Genomic DNA, 14,033 nt, shown 5'->3' on the forward strand with positions numbered 1-14,033 from the left:
TAGGGTCTTGTCATCGGAACAGGAGAAAACTCTGAATTTGGTGAAGTCTTTAAGATGATGCAGGCTGAGGAGGTCAGTTTCCACGCCCTGTTCCCTTCCTCGTGTTTGGATCTACCCCTGGACCGCTGGTTCTGATTTGAGCAACTTATGAATCATTTAATCTTTGTGTAAAAATGTCATTTTTCGTTCTATTAACAGGCTCCCAAAACCCCCCTACAGAAGAGCATGGACCTGCTGGGGAAGCAGCTTTCTCTCTACTCATTTGGGATCATAGGTAAAACCTCTTGTACCTTAGTTCTACTCCTAGGCTTACAGCAGTACAATAGTAAATAAAAAAATTGTTAATCTGGAATGAATGCCAGTGTGAATAAGTGGATTTACAGATGAGATTTCGAAACTTAGGGGGCGACCTGATGTTAAAAGGGACTTTGTTCCAAAGATTAGGTGCATATGCTGGAAAGGCGTGGTCCCCGTTCTGCTTTACTGAGGCTCGTGGAACAAACAGTTTATCAGATGACGTCAGGTGCCTGAGAACAGTGTGGTGATGCAGCAAATCAGTGACGCAGGAAGGGGCCGGCCTGTTCGGTGCTTTAAAAACAAATAATAGAATTTTAAACTGGATCCTGTATCGGAAGGCAGTTTGATGAAGCTAAGACTGGTGTTATGTTCTTCCTCCGATTACCTTTTATAACTGGTAGCTGGCCTGTGCTATAGCTGTGCTTCCTGTGTTTTGATGTTTACTGGACCCACAGCACGCTAGTCAGAACCTCATCGTGAACCGATTGATTCTTTAATCGGCCGTAGCAGCTGTGCAGCTGTATAAATGAGCGGAAATCTTAGCGAAAGAGCAGCACAGGAGGGCTGTTGATCACCCAGTCAGCAGCGCCTTTGTGTTTTTTAGGGGTCATCATGCTGGTCGGCTGGCTTCAGGGAAAGCACATTCTGGATATGTTCACCATCGGCGTCAGGTGAGCGTCTGGGCCAGGCTGGGCGTCAGTGCACACCAAGTGGGTCTCATTGGCACTGAGACTGAGGAACGCGACCTGGTAGGCTGACCTGCCGTGCGCCTCAGTGTTTCTGATGGGTGCTTGTGAGCTAATCACAGCGGCGGAGACGGCCGCTCCGCCTTCAGTGTGCTGGGACGGCTTGGAGGGCCCCTCTCCTCCTAAAGTAACACCCCCTGCCCCGCAGCCTCGCCGTTGCCGCCATCCCCGAAGGCCTGCCCATCGTGGTGACCGTCACCCTGGCACTGGGCGTCATGAGGATGGTGAAGAAGCGAGCCATCGTCAAAAAGCTGCCCATCGTGGAAACTCTGGGTGAGCCTCCCTGCGTCGGCTGGGAGTAAAGGGCTCTCAAAATGGGGCAGCAATTACTTTATTACTTGAGCTGATATGCTGTCTGGAAGATGGTTCGGATTGGTTCATGTCTGTGTGCATGTCTGTTTATGTTCTGTGAATCAGGAAACAAATCTATAGCTGTATTAAAAATGGCACTTGAGGGTTCTGCTGTTCACTTGAGACTGTCGGGTATTTAATCCAGGGGAGGGTGTATCCTGACTCTTAATCATATTACAGCAGGCGAGACCCCCCCCCCCCCCCCCTCCAAACTTCCTGCATCAGCTGTGTCTTTGCAAGTCTTGTGACATTTGCTTTTTTGGCAGAATGGGGATTTAATCATCAAGCTTGAGCACTAAAACAACAGCATTGGCATGAAATATTTTGGGCATATTTCACATTAAATGTGGAAAATGCTTCTGGTGGATTTAAGGATAATAAAATCCTTTATGATGATCGATAGCACAGGGACTGCAAAGGAACGCTTGAAGCTTTTGCCCGATTGCATGCTAGAATCCTTAGGAGGCCCAGAGGTACAACCCCAGCGGGTTTTACCAATCTGACACTCTAACGTACGCTCGCAGGAAGCGCTTTCGTTAGCCATTTATCCCGCCGCTCTTCAGAAAAGCGGGCGCCAGCAGATTTCACCACTCAAACAGCATGTTAGAGAAATGAGGCCAAATTAATGAAGCATGGATCCCGGAGTTTGTGATACTGCTTTTATTAAAGCAGTAAAGTACCAGGGTGATGTAAGCTGCGTGAAAGCAGCCCTCTCTGCTTGGGTCCTGACGACTGTAGGACCCGAAGGGACGGCACTTTGAATGCTTTGGTGGCAAATCGCTCCTTTAGGCCAGCACAAGTTAATATCGACATGGCATGTTACGCATGTGCAGTTGTCACATAGTCAACTGGATTGAAACCCTCAATTAATTTTGCGCAAAATTTTTGTCACAGGAAACAAAATTAAACTTTATTTTAATGGTTGTTACTTTTCAACAATATCAAGTATGTGCTTTTGCGTGAGCTCCACATGCACTCTCCGATCCAGTCATCCTCCTCGTCCTTGCTGCTGGACTCTTTCATAGACAGTGTGGCATGTTTATAAGAAATGTAATAAATGAGTAAGGAAGAGGGAACTGAAGAACTGGTCACCATATGACATTTGTCCTCTGTTACGTTGGAGTATTTTGGATTCCATAGAAACAATACTGAGCATAAGCAAGTGATTTGTCAGCATCGCTTTGTGTCTGTTGGCAGAATTCTTGGCAACTCCTTCAACTTATTTGACACGCCCTGTCAGTAGATAAGTTCTCTTTGGCTTTTGGGTAAAGTTTCAGTTTCAGTCCTCTCACACGTCTCCCGTCTTCTCAGGCTGTTGCAATGTCATCTGCTCTGACAAGACCGGCACGCTCACAAAGAATGAGATGACAGTCACCCACCTTTTCACATCGGACAGTCTCCATGCTGAGGTAGGAAGCCCGAGACACCTGACCACGACCATGACTTGGTATGATGACGCGTCTCTTGGTCCATGTAGGTTTTGTTGGGTGTTCGTTTGATTGCGAAGCGGATTCCTGGGTGACTGGTTGCCAGTCAGTTGTGCCTACACCTCTAACCCCTGCAGGTCACAGGCGTTGGCTACAACGGCGCTGGTGAGGTTCTGCTGGATGGTGAGGTGGTCCATGGCTTCTCCAACACGTCCATCAATAAAGTGGTAGAGGTGAGGATGGGGACCTTTACAGCCCCATGTCCATCTCTGTTTGTCACGGCCCTCTTCTCACACTTCCTCCCCTCATATCTATCTAGGCGGGCTGCATCTGCAACGATGCCATCATCAGGAACGGCACCTTGATGGGGAAGCCTACAGAGGGCGCTCTCGTCGCCCTGGCTATGAAGGTATCATGCATGGGTGCAGGAGGCTATTATCAGTCTACGTTCCTGTTTAGGTGCAATATAAGTCACCGTCTTTTGTCGATGAATACGGAACACCTTATCTGTGTGTCATCATCTCTGGAGAAAGATAGTAGATACTCAGCAGGAGAGGATGCATCTGGTGGTTCTCCACCCACCAACTGGTCTGTGTGTGAATGTAAACGTACCGCAGATGGGTCTGGATGGCATCCAGCAGGAGTACGTCCGTCTAGAGGAGCTCCCCTTCACCTCGGAGCAGAAGTGGATGGCCGTCCGCTGTGTGCACCACACGGCACAGGTGGGAACTGCCTCCTCACACACATGGTATTATTGTGTCGGCTTGTTCATGCAGCCACTCATAGTCGGCGCAGGAGCGGAATGTCGGGCGCAATGGAGTTGTTCAGAAACAGTCCCTACCTTGATGTCAAATCATTATTTCATTGTTTTTGTTGTTGTTGTCTAATTATCAGTAATAATATTAATAATAATCATTATCAATCTCTTTATTTTATTTCTATATATCTAATCTATCATTCTTATTTATTATTCTTATTTATTATTATTATTATTATTGGCTAAAGTCATCCCCATTTTAACCCATCTTCTGTTATGCACTTACTGCCCAGTAATGAAGCAAACGTCCTGTTGACCCCATGACCCTGAGCGGGATGAATGGCCAAAGCGTGGGCGGATGCATGAATGCCTGTGTTCAGGATTTATTAATGCTGCAGTTTGATCCGAAGTCATATGCGGTTCATGTTGTTGTCCAGGACAAGCGGGGAGTGTATTACATGAAAGGGGCCTACGAGCAGGTCATTCGCTACTGCACCGCCTACAACAGCAAGGGCACGACGGCGCCCCTGACCAACCAGGAGAGGGATCTTTACCAGCAGCAGAAGAGCTACATGGGCACAGCTGGGTTGAGAGGTAGGCGTGCCCTGTATGCCAAGGGGCCGTACCTCCCGCAGGAGCCTGGGGTCACTGATCAGCTGCATCAGTCTGGCGATCGAATGAAACCGGTGATGTAATAATCATCTGCACTTGCTGTGTTGTTTTGTTTCTCCTTCTTCATACTGATTTAGCTTCGCTTATGAGAGCAGACCTTCCCAGCAAGGCTCCTGTATGATGTCCTCAGTGAGCAGAATGCTCTCAGGTTAATGGCACCTGTGGTCTCTGCTCTCGTCTCCAGTTCTGGCCTTTGCTTCCGGTTCTGAAATGGGCTCGCTCACATTCCTGGGCCTGGTGGGCATCATCGACCCTCCCAGGGAAGGGGTGAAGGAGGCCGTGGCAACGCTCATCGGCTCGGGTGTGGCCGTCAAGATGATCACGGGAGATTCCCAGGAAACCGCCGTCTCCATCGGTAGGTGCCCCTTTGCCTCTGCCCAGCCGTCCACCACTGTGCTGCCATTTGATTTATTTATTTATTTTTTGCCCTGCTCTGTTGTCGTGGCAACTTGAGCACAGTATCACAGCGGTGCCAGCTCACGTTTTGGCATGTGCGAATGTCTTGATGCTAGTATATGCCGGAGACCTGATTCTCGAATTTTCCCCCTCACCCCTCAGCCAGCCGACTTTGCCTCTACACCAAGGGCTCTCAGTCCATCTCCGGGGACGAGGTGGACCAGATGGACTCCCAGCAGCTGTCCCACATTGTGCCCAGGGTACAGGCCGCAATTCTGCCGTTGCTCCGCTACTTCGTTGAACGACGTTAAACCAAACCAAAGTCGTGGGGAGCTTAGCGGTCAGGAGGGACGTGACCTGTGCATGTGTTCCTACAGATCTCGGTGTTCTACAGGGCCAGCCCCAGGCACAAGCTGAAGATCGTCAAGGTGAGTCTGTGGGCAGCTGGCTGTGCCCCCCCCCACCCCCCGCAGGCCGGTGGCTCTGCCTGGGTTCCTCTTTCTAAGAAGGTTACACTGATTTCCTTAGAGCACGTTTTGCCATCATGTACAGAAATTCAATCTTTAACGATAATTTGAAGGTCATCCCTTTATCATCCCTGAGACAGCGATGAGGAATTCGGAATTCAGTTTATTGGCTAGATACACCTGCCTGTACTAGGCATTTGTTAGTGGCAGTACTAGTGCATACATTCAAAGATAACACAGAATATACATTAAGAAAAAAAATCTAAAAGAGAAGTAAAATAGATTTAAGTGAGCAATAGCGCAGATCAGTACAGTACAGTTTGTGAATTAATGTTTGTAAATTGTGCAGTGTGTACAAATCCAAATAGATGTGCAAGGAAATGGCAATTAGAATTTGGTTCCCAAACATCCCACAGTTTTGTGCTGTAATGGTGCTCTCTGGTTCAGTCCCGAGTATATGCTTCCGTTGTGCGTCAGGCCCTGCAGAACATCGGCGCAGTGGTGGCCATGACCGGCGATGGGGTAAACGACGCCGTAGCGCTCAAGGCCGCTGACATCGGCGTGGCCATGGGCAAGACAGGCACCGATGTCTGCAAGGAGGCTGCAGACATGATCCTAGTGGACGACGACTTCCAGACCATCATGTAAGTGGGAGCAGAGGGCCAGTTCCCTTGGCTCCTGTGAATGCCTCTCTGTGCATTTTCAGATATGTTCATTTATAGGGCCTGAATGAGGTGGGCTGGGCTAGAATTTGGAGCTTAAAGTCTTGAGAAAGTTCAGTAGTCGGCGAAGATGACTGTTCTTGCACAGCTTCCAAAATCTGATTGCTGCACTTTTGTCCTGCAGGTCTGCCATAGAAGAAGGCAAAGGCATTTACAACAATATCAAGAACTTTGTCCGCTTCCAGCTCAGCACGTGAGCACCCTGCGTACTCCACACGCTACCGGCCATGCCGCCCCATTTGCAGGCGTACAAAACGCAGTGATTTTGTTTACTTGCAGGAGCATCGCAGCACTGGCACTCATCTCTTTGGCAACACTGATGAACTTCCCAAACCCCCTGAACGCCATGCAGATCCTGTGGATAAACATCATAATGGACGGACCTCCAGCTCAGAGGTGAGTGTGAGTCTGAATTCTGGGGAAGTGCATGTCCCTGTGTGTCTCCCCAGCCTCACTGGCAACCCCCCTCTTACAGCCTCGGCGTGGAGCCCGTGGATCGGGATATTATCCGGAAACCCCCCAGGAACGTCAAAGACAGCATCCTCACTCGGGGCCTCATTGTCAAGATCCTGGTGTCGGCCCTCATAATCGTGTGCGGCACCCTGTTTGTCTTCTGGAGGGAGGTGCGTGGAGACCACAGCAACCCCATACTGCTTACCAAACCCTTGCATTCTCGTATCTCCAGACGTATATTTTGTTTGTCCTCGGAAGCTTCTACATATGAAACGTCACGTAAATGATGTGAATGCTGAATGCTGGACAGGGAGACTCATGAACCGCTGCCTGGAGCGTGTGGGAGTATAGAACGTTCTTCCAGCAGGTGGAGGATGCATTCTGTGTCTTCCTGCGAAAGGTTCCTCAGGCTCACGTTTCCGCCCCGGATCGCTTTGTTTTAGTGTTTGCATGAACTGAACTGATCTGCTGAGACGCTGTTCTCTCTCTCTCTCTCTTTCTTTTTTAATTGTCCTTGAACGTCGGCTTCAGTTTGCATGCCTGCTAATGCAAATAAAATCAAACAGTGACAGGATGTACTGAGAGTTCCTGTGGCGAATTTAATAATGCTGTAAATAGTGGAGTAACAGTGAAGCAGTCGATAACTGTCCCACGATCAGTGTGCCTTTAGTAATGTCATGTTCGGCCGTTGGCAGCTGCGTGACAATGTGATCACACCGAGGGACACCACCATGACCTTCACTTGCTTCGTCTTCTTTGACATGTTCAACGCCCTCAGCTCCAGATCGCAGGTATGGTCACAGAACTCCTGTGTTTTGGCATGAGCTGCTAGGTGATGCTCAGCGCCACCAAGAAACAGTCTCCAGTTCCCACTAACCCCCCCCCCCCACACACACACACCCATCTTCAGACCCGGATGGTGCATGAGATGGGCCTCTGCAGCAACCGGACGTTCTGCTATGCCGTCCTGGGCTCCATCATGGGCCAGCTGCTGGTCATCTACTTCCCCCCTCTGCAGAAGGTCTTCCAGACTGAGAGCCTCAGCATCCTTGGTGGGTCTTTGGTTGCCACCCTCTCATTTTCTCTGGTCCAAATATGCTGTTTATGCTACTGGAGCCTGCGTGTATTCACTTTAAATATCCTGCCCTTTTGAACATAAACTGATGTCTAGGAGGTGCTTTGCTGTGTATATCAAGCCTTCAGGTTAAATAAGGTGTCCAGGTTAGCTAGGCTAACAGTTTGCCATTGGGCTACTAAAATACTGGTTCAGTTGATTTGTGCCATTCACTCAATCCAGTGAAAGACAAGTGTAGGATCAGACCCAGGCATGCAGTGTCTGGTTAGCATTGAGAAACCCTGCTCCAGTAGTTACTGCAGTGGATGAAAGATGGCAGTGCGTGACAGTGATGTTACTGTGCACTTTTCCTGCCAGATCTTCTGCTCCTCTTTGGGCTGACTTCCTCCGTCTGTGTCATCTCCGAGGTGATAAAGAAGATCGAGAAGGTCTGGAGCAGAAGGTCTGAGAAAACTGACACTTCTGATTCGTTCCACGAAGTATGACGCACATTGTGTCGGGTACCAAGGAGCCGGTGGAGACTGGGCTGCCTGTGGAGAGCGGAAGGGGGAAGAGCGTGACACAGCGTGCGCTTTTCCTACAGTTTGTCGTTTGAAATGTTGGGTTGTCTGACTCTAGGCAGTCTGGAGTGATACCAGTTTCTGTCTGAGGAACGTGGCGGGGTTGACCTCCCCTACGAACCTTTGGTTTGCTGCTGCCCACAGGCTTCCCCAACGGCCTGCGGGACCCGAGGGCGGTGAAGGTTTTTTTTCGTCCAATCTTGGGGTTGTTGTTATATTATTTTTTTTTTTTTTAGGATTTGTTTTCAATGTGGGTTTGAGTAGCTGATGCAGCTTTTGTGGAACAAACCATGTTACCTTCAAGCATTCCAGCTCAGCTTGCTAGAACAATACAGTCCCCTCTATTCCTGACTTATGTCACTGAAGAGTCGAGATGGTGTGTGGAAGTCAATATACATGCAGGTGTTCAGGAACAAGTGTCCACTATCAACTTGTGTTTTGTGGCTAAGTAGCCTTTGTCACTACTTCTTGCCAAATACTGTACCTCAGCTGCTGTTGCTGGGTCTGACCACATGTGGCGCTGTACTGTAACCTTTCCCAGCTTAGCTCCCTTCTCTTACCCACAGTCATCACTGGAAGGCCGACACTTAGAAATTCGGTGCAAGAGCTTGGCAGTTGAACTCGGCAGGCTTTAGACTTTAGTTTAAGGCTGGTTGGGTGGCTGGATATTTTATTATGATTTTTATTGGGTGGTAAATTTAGGTCTTAAGTTTAAGAAAGCGGTTATAGCTGTTATGAAGCAGTTGCTCCCCCCCCAGACACACACACACCCAGCCAAATGTGTACGCACAACAGCCTTACTCCAAGCTCACCCCCTCCTCCAATCACAACAAATTGCCAGCCAGGAGGTACATATTACTTTGTACAGTATATGCAGCAATTTGTATTATTTATATGTCCCAATAATGTCGATTTGCACTCAATATTACGAGAAGTAGTCTACTGTATTTTACTTGTTACTGGGTGTCCATTTTGGCACAGTTGCTGGAAGCATTTCCTCACCTTCAAGATGTTGGACTTCTGTTGGCCAGTAAAACAAGCTCAGCCTCTCCTTTCTGAGGAGACCACCTGAACTCCTGGCCTTAAACTGCAGTCCCTCCAGGGCCTTTTTTGTTAGACAGCTTCCCTTTTATGATATTTTTCCCCCCATTTTCTGTGGCTTCGGAACTCCGTACCACTGCAGCCCTGATGAGACGACTCACTAGCGCCATCTTGCTTTTACAGAAGGTACAAACCAGTGATTGGTGGGGACAGTGCTTCTTGATCTATGTCTGCCCAGCTGAAAGCAGTACTCTGTTGTGACAGTCTGGAAAATAATAATGTACATTAAAAATTTTGTAAACCTTTTAAACTGAGCAGCTTGTTTGTGAAGGATGACTGTAAGATTCCCTGGGTTTGGTGAGTGGGAGTGCATTTGCATGAGAGGCCACGACAAGACAACACGTACATTTTCTGGAGACACACAAGGTAGGACAGCACATGCACCCACCCTTCTCTCTCCGACTTTATCTGATATGACTGGTCAGAATCGGCATTCTTCGATTCGATCTGGGTCTTACAGGTTTAATAGAAATTTATAAACATTACGCACTAATGGTGCTAGAATACAGACACCCCTCACATAACGACCGACTTCCATTCCTATGAATAGTTTGTTAGGCGAATTGGCTGTGAAGCGAGCCGCCCCATACTGACATTTAAAGCATACTGTTCTGGCAGTGGGTTTGTGGCAGCCATATTTATATATTGTCTTAATGTCACCCTTGCACCATGTATAACATTTTTACTATGTTTATAAATGAATCGAGATGAGATGCTTGCCTCCGAGACACCGTGCTGCCGTTTCCATGACCAAAGTTCTCGTACAGCACACAATTCTGACTTATATTTAATGCAATCATTAAACAGGTGCGTCGTCATGTGAAGTGTGTGTGTACTGGCCCTTCTGCGATATTTAAATTTAAAAGCTTGCGATGTTTTATTAAATACTTGAAATTTAAAACTTTAAATTAGCCTGTCCTCTTTAACAGTGATTAAAGTGGGACGTGTAAGAAATGAAATGATTCACAGAACAAGCTGCCGTGCTTAAAGTCCAGTACAGCTGTGCAGGACACTCATACTGGTCAGACTGGATCCCACAGAAGGGGGCAGTATACTTTTTAATGTTTTTTTTTTTTTTTTTAGCAAAATTCTTATATAATTCATAATTGTTTTCCCCTAATAGTTATATGAAACGATATAAATATAATTTATCTCGCGTGCCCTAGGTTATATGTGTCATGCCCTGCTCGTCGGCTCCTCATGTGTGCCACGCCCCCCTGCTTGCCAACGTGTGTTTCCCTGATTGTTTCCACCTATGTCCGATTACCGTGATCAGTCCTGTGTATTTAAGTCTGAGTCTTGGCTGTGATCGTTGTCCGTCATTACGTGATCTGTGCACATGGTGTTGGTGGTCCCTCGCCTCCCGTGTCTCCTTGTCCCGAATAAACCCCGATTACCCCGATCCTGCTCGTCTGCCTGGTTTTCTGAACCACCGCCCGCACGATCGCCTGTCCACCCGAGCCTTCCCGTGACAGAATGACGGACCCACAAAAGACGAAGCGGAGGCAGAGGAGAGTCCCGCAGGAGACTATCCGACTCGGAGCCTGCTCGCTCTCCCGGATGTGGCCGTCTCCGGACGCGGAGAAGCCCATCCGGACTCCAGCCCGAGGACCGACCCCACGGGACCCGTACTCCGTGTGGAGGTACTGGCCCTCGAGTACGGACGAGGAAGAAGAGTCTTTCTATCCTTACCCGGAGCCGGAGTTCGTTTTCCCGCCGTCCGTTTTTACGGACGTCACGCAGCCTCCCGCCACCGCCAGGCGCCGGAGGAGGAGGAAGAGACCGGAGATCGCCGGTACGGAGGTGCTCCCTCCGTTACTGCCCGCGGACTCAGCGCAGGTGCAGCCGCCACTGCCTGCGGTTCCCATGCCTGCGCAGCTCCCTCTTCCCGCTGCAGCTCCCGGGCAGGCGCCCCCACTGCAGCCGCCTGCTGCAGCTCCCGGGCAGGCGCCCCCACTGCAGCCGCCTGCTGCAGCTCCCGGGCAGGCGCCCCCTCTGCAGCCGCCTGCTGCAGCTCCCGGGCAGGCGCCCCCTCTGCAGCCGCCTGCTGCAGCTCCCGGGCAGGCGCCCCCTCTGCAGCCGCCTGCTGCAGCTCCCGGGCAGGCGCCCCCACTGCAGCCGCCTGCTGCAGCTCCCGGGCAGGCGCCCCCACTGCAGCCGCCTGCTGCAGCTCCCGGGCAGGCGCCCCCACTGCAGCCGCCAGCTGCAGCTCCCGGGCAGGTGCCCCCACTGCAGCCAGCTCCAGTTCCTGACCGCGCTCCAGTTCCTGCAGAGGTGCCCCCTCTGCAGCCACCTGCTGCAGCTCCCGGGCAGGCGCCCCCACTGCAGCCAGCTCCTGTTCCTGACCGCGCTCCTGTTCCTGACCGCGCTCCTGTTCCTGACCGCGCTCCTGTTCCTGACCGCGCTCCTGTTCCTGTCCCGGCGCTCCCTCCGCCTGCTGCAGCTCCCGGGCCGGCGCCCCCTCTGCAGCCACCAGCTGCAGCTCCTGGGCAGGTGCCCCCACTGCAGCCAGCTCCTGTTCCTGACCGCGCTCCTGTTCCTGACCGCGCTCCTGTTCCTGTCCCGGCGCTCCCTTCGCCTGCTGCAGCTCCCGGGCCGGCGCCCCCTCTGCAGCCACCAGCTGCAGCTCCCGGGCAGGTGCCCCCACTGCAGCCAGCTCCTGTTCCTGACCGCGCTCCTGTTCCTGACCGCGCTCCAGTTCCTGCAGAGGCGCCCCCTCTGCAGCCGCCTGCTGCAGCTCCCGGGCAGGCGCCCCCACTGCAGCCACCTGCTGCAGCTCCCGGGCAGGCGCCCCCACTGCAGCCAGCTCCTGTTCCTGACCGTGCTCCTGTTCCTGTCCAGGCGCCCCCTCTGCAGCCGCCTGCTGCAGCTCCCGGGCAGGCGCCCCCCCAGACTTCCACTCCTGTCCCTGACCGTGTTCCTGTCCCTGACCGCCCTGCAGCAGCTCCAGAGGCGCCCCCTCCGCCTGCAGCAGCTCCTGTCCCTGGCCCCGCTCCTGTCCCTGGCCCCGCTCCTGTCCCTGGCCCTGATCCCTCGCCCCGGCAGCGTCGACCCCGACCTAGGGTCGGCCTGTCTGTGTCCCGCAGGGGAAGGGGACACAGACGCAGGGCTGGGGTCCCGCCCGCCCTGCCCCCTGGCTCGCCCTGCCTCGCCTGCGCTGGGGCTCGGTTGGCGCCTGCGGGTCCTGGCCCTCCGGGTCGGCTGTCGCCTGCGGGTCCCCCTCCGATGCCTCGTCGCCCTGCCTCGCTCCCCCCTCCGGTGCCTGGTCGGTCGCCTGGGGGTTCCCCGACGGCGGCTCCTCGGTCGCCTGCGGGGCCCCTACCTCCGGCCCTCCACCGGACGTCGCCGCCTGCTGCGGCTCCCCCCTCCTTCGGGCCTTCGCCCTGGCCCCTTCCAGCTCCCTCGTCCCCTTCCCTGGTGCTCCCTCCTGCTCCCTCCCTGGCCCCTCCGCGGGTCCCTCGCCCTGTCTCCTCGGCCCCTCCGAGGTCCCCTCCGGCTCCGGCCTCCCGGCCGCCTGCGGCCCCTCCGGCTGCCTCCCGTCGCCCGCTGGGGCTCCCACGGGCTCCCCTTGGTTCCCCCTCCTTCTCTCCCTTTCCTGCCCCTATCCCGCCTGTCTTTGTTCCGCCTCCTGCCTTTGTCCCGCCGTCCTCTGTTCCTGGTCCCTTTGTTCTGCCCCGCTCGGTTCCTGGTTTCCCGTCGTTCCCTCCCGTCACTCCCGCTCCTTTTGTTCCGCCTGTTCCCTCTGTTCCGCCCTTTCTAGTCTGTCTCTCTGCGTTCCCTGCCCTTTGTCAAGTCCTGTCTTACGTCTTGTCCCTTGCCGTGTTCTGCGTCTCAGTTTTGTTTCCTGTGCTTCGGTGATTGTTCCGTTTGGTTCCAGGTCCGGGTTCCCGTGTTCCGTCTGTCGCCTCCTCCCTGGCGCGCCCGGTGAAGCGCGCCTTTGGGGGGGGGTTCTGTCATGCCCTGCTCGTCGGCTCCTCATGTGTGCCACGCCCCCCTGCTTGCCAACGTGTGTTTCCCTGATTGTTTCCACCTATGTCCGATTACCGTGATCAGTCCTGTGTATTTAAGTCTGAGTCTTGGCTGTGATCGTTGTCCGTCATTACGTGATCTGTGCACATGGTGTTGGTGGTCCCTCGCCTCCCGTGTCTCCTTGTCCCGAATAAACCCCGATTACCCCGATCCTGCTCGTCTGCCTGGTTTTCTGAACCACCGCCCGCACGATCGCCTGTCCACCCGAGCCTTCCCGTGACAATATGCTGTCGGTTGAATGTTAATTATAATTTTACGATTGTTTTGTTCTTTTGAGCTGGATTATGTTGTCAGAAAACTCACATCTTATAAAAGCTCAACCAGATGAATAAAGTTTATAACAGGAAAATAAAGTAATGGTAACTGGAGTGCCATGTGTTGTTCCCCGGTAGTGGGCCCCTCTTCTTCTGTATCAAACTCAAGGTTCCAAGATATCTTTCTCCTCCTCCTCCTCCTTCATCTTTGCTGGACGGCGCTGTGAATACATCGCTCAGGGTTCCCACGCGTCCTGGAAAACATGAACATTTTACAGTGAAATGACATGGAAACTGATAGATAGAAATGGCCAAATGTCCTGGAAATAATCTTTCTTGTCCTTGAATTTTATTTCTCTTTTCGCTTTTTAATTTTTCTGTTTGAAACAGCTTGCTGTTCGTAAGTCTAGATATGATGAGAGCTGAGCTAGGGCGTGGCCTCTGCTGCGCAATGTCTCCACCTACTGAGACATGTGTATGCAATGGGCTGTATTATGTTACATGCGTAATACGTCACGATTCGCGCGTAGCAGCCATTTTACCAGGGAATGTCGTTGACGTCCGTCGCACAGATGCATAAAGTTCTATATTTATTTTCAATGTTTAAGAAAGTTTCATATAAAGTAAATGTATAGCGAGTGCTCAGGACTATGAAAAGCTGTATTTTGTTCAGGCTAATGGGACTGAGGCATTTCTTCGTATCATTTGAAGGAAGTAATTTACCAC

General features: G+C 52.0%; 1 protein-coding gene across 1 annotated transcript in view; it reads left to right on the plus strand.

The window, feature by feature from the left end:
- Positions 1–9,274, plus strand: part of atp2c1 (ATPase secretory pathway Ca2+ transporting 1) — a 32,251-nt gene extending 22,977 nt beyond the window's left edge. The window contains exons 9-27 of the mRNA XM_049024151.1: positions 4–72; positions 199–274; positions 902–968; positions 1,192–1,316; positions 2,706–2,803; positions 2,959–3,054; positions 3,141–3,230; positions 3,439–3,543; positions 4,016–4,172; positions 4,435–4,605; positions 4,809–4,906; positions 5,024–5,074; positions 5,591–5,757; positions 5,960–6,028; positions 6,115–6,231; positions 6,311–6,458; positions 6,984–7,079; positions 7,199–7,340; positions 7,721–9,274. Of these exons, the coding sequence (XP_048880108.1) occupies positions 4–72; positions 199–274; positions 902–968; positions 1,192–1,316; positions 2,706–2,803; positions 2,959–3,054; positions 3,141–3,230; positions 3,439–3,543; positions 4,016–4,172; positions 4,435–4,605; positions 4,809–4,906; positions 5,024–5,074; positions 5,591–5,757; positions 5,960–6,028; positions 6,115–6,231; positions 6,311–6,458; positions 6,984–7,079; positions 7,199–7,340; positions 7,721–7,848 (2,070 nt within the window). The 3' untranslated portion in view covers positions 7,849–9,274. The remainder of the gene's footprint in view (positions 1–3; positions 73–198; positions 275–901; positions 969–1,191; positions 1,317–2,705; positions 2,804–2,958; positions 3,055–3,140; positions 3,231–3,438; positions 3,544–4,015; positions 4,173–4,434; positions 4,606–4,808; positions 4,907–5,023; positions 5,075–5,590; positions 5,758–5,959; positions 6,029–6,114; positions 6,232–6,310; positions 6,459–6,983; positions 7,080–7,198; positions 7,341–7,720) is intronic.
- The last annotated feature ends 4,759 nt before the right edge of the window (positions 9,275–14,033 follow it).

Source organism: Brienomyrus brachyistius, chromosome 9 (assembly GCF_023856365.1).
Source record: "Brienomyrus brachyistius isolate T26 chromosome 9, BBRACH_0.4, whole genome shotgun sequence".
Taxonomy (NCBI): Eukaryota; Metazoa; Chordata; class Actinopteri; order Osteoglossiformes; family Mormyridae; genus Brienomyrus; species Brienomyrus brachyistius.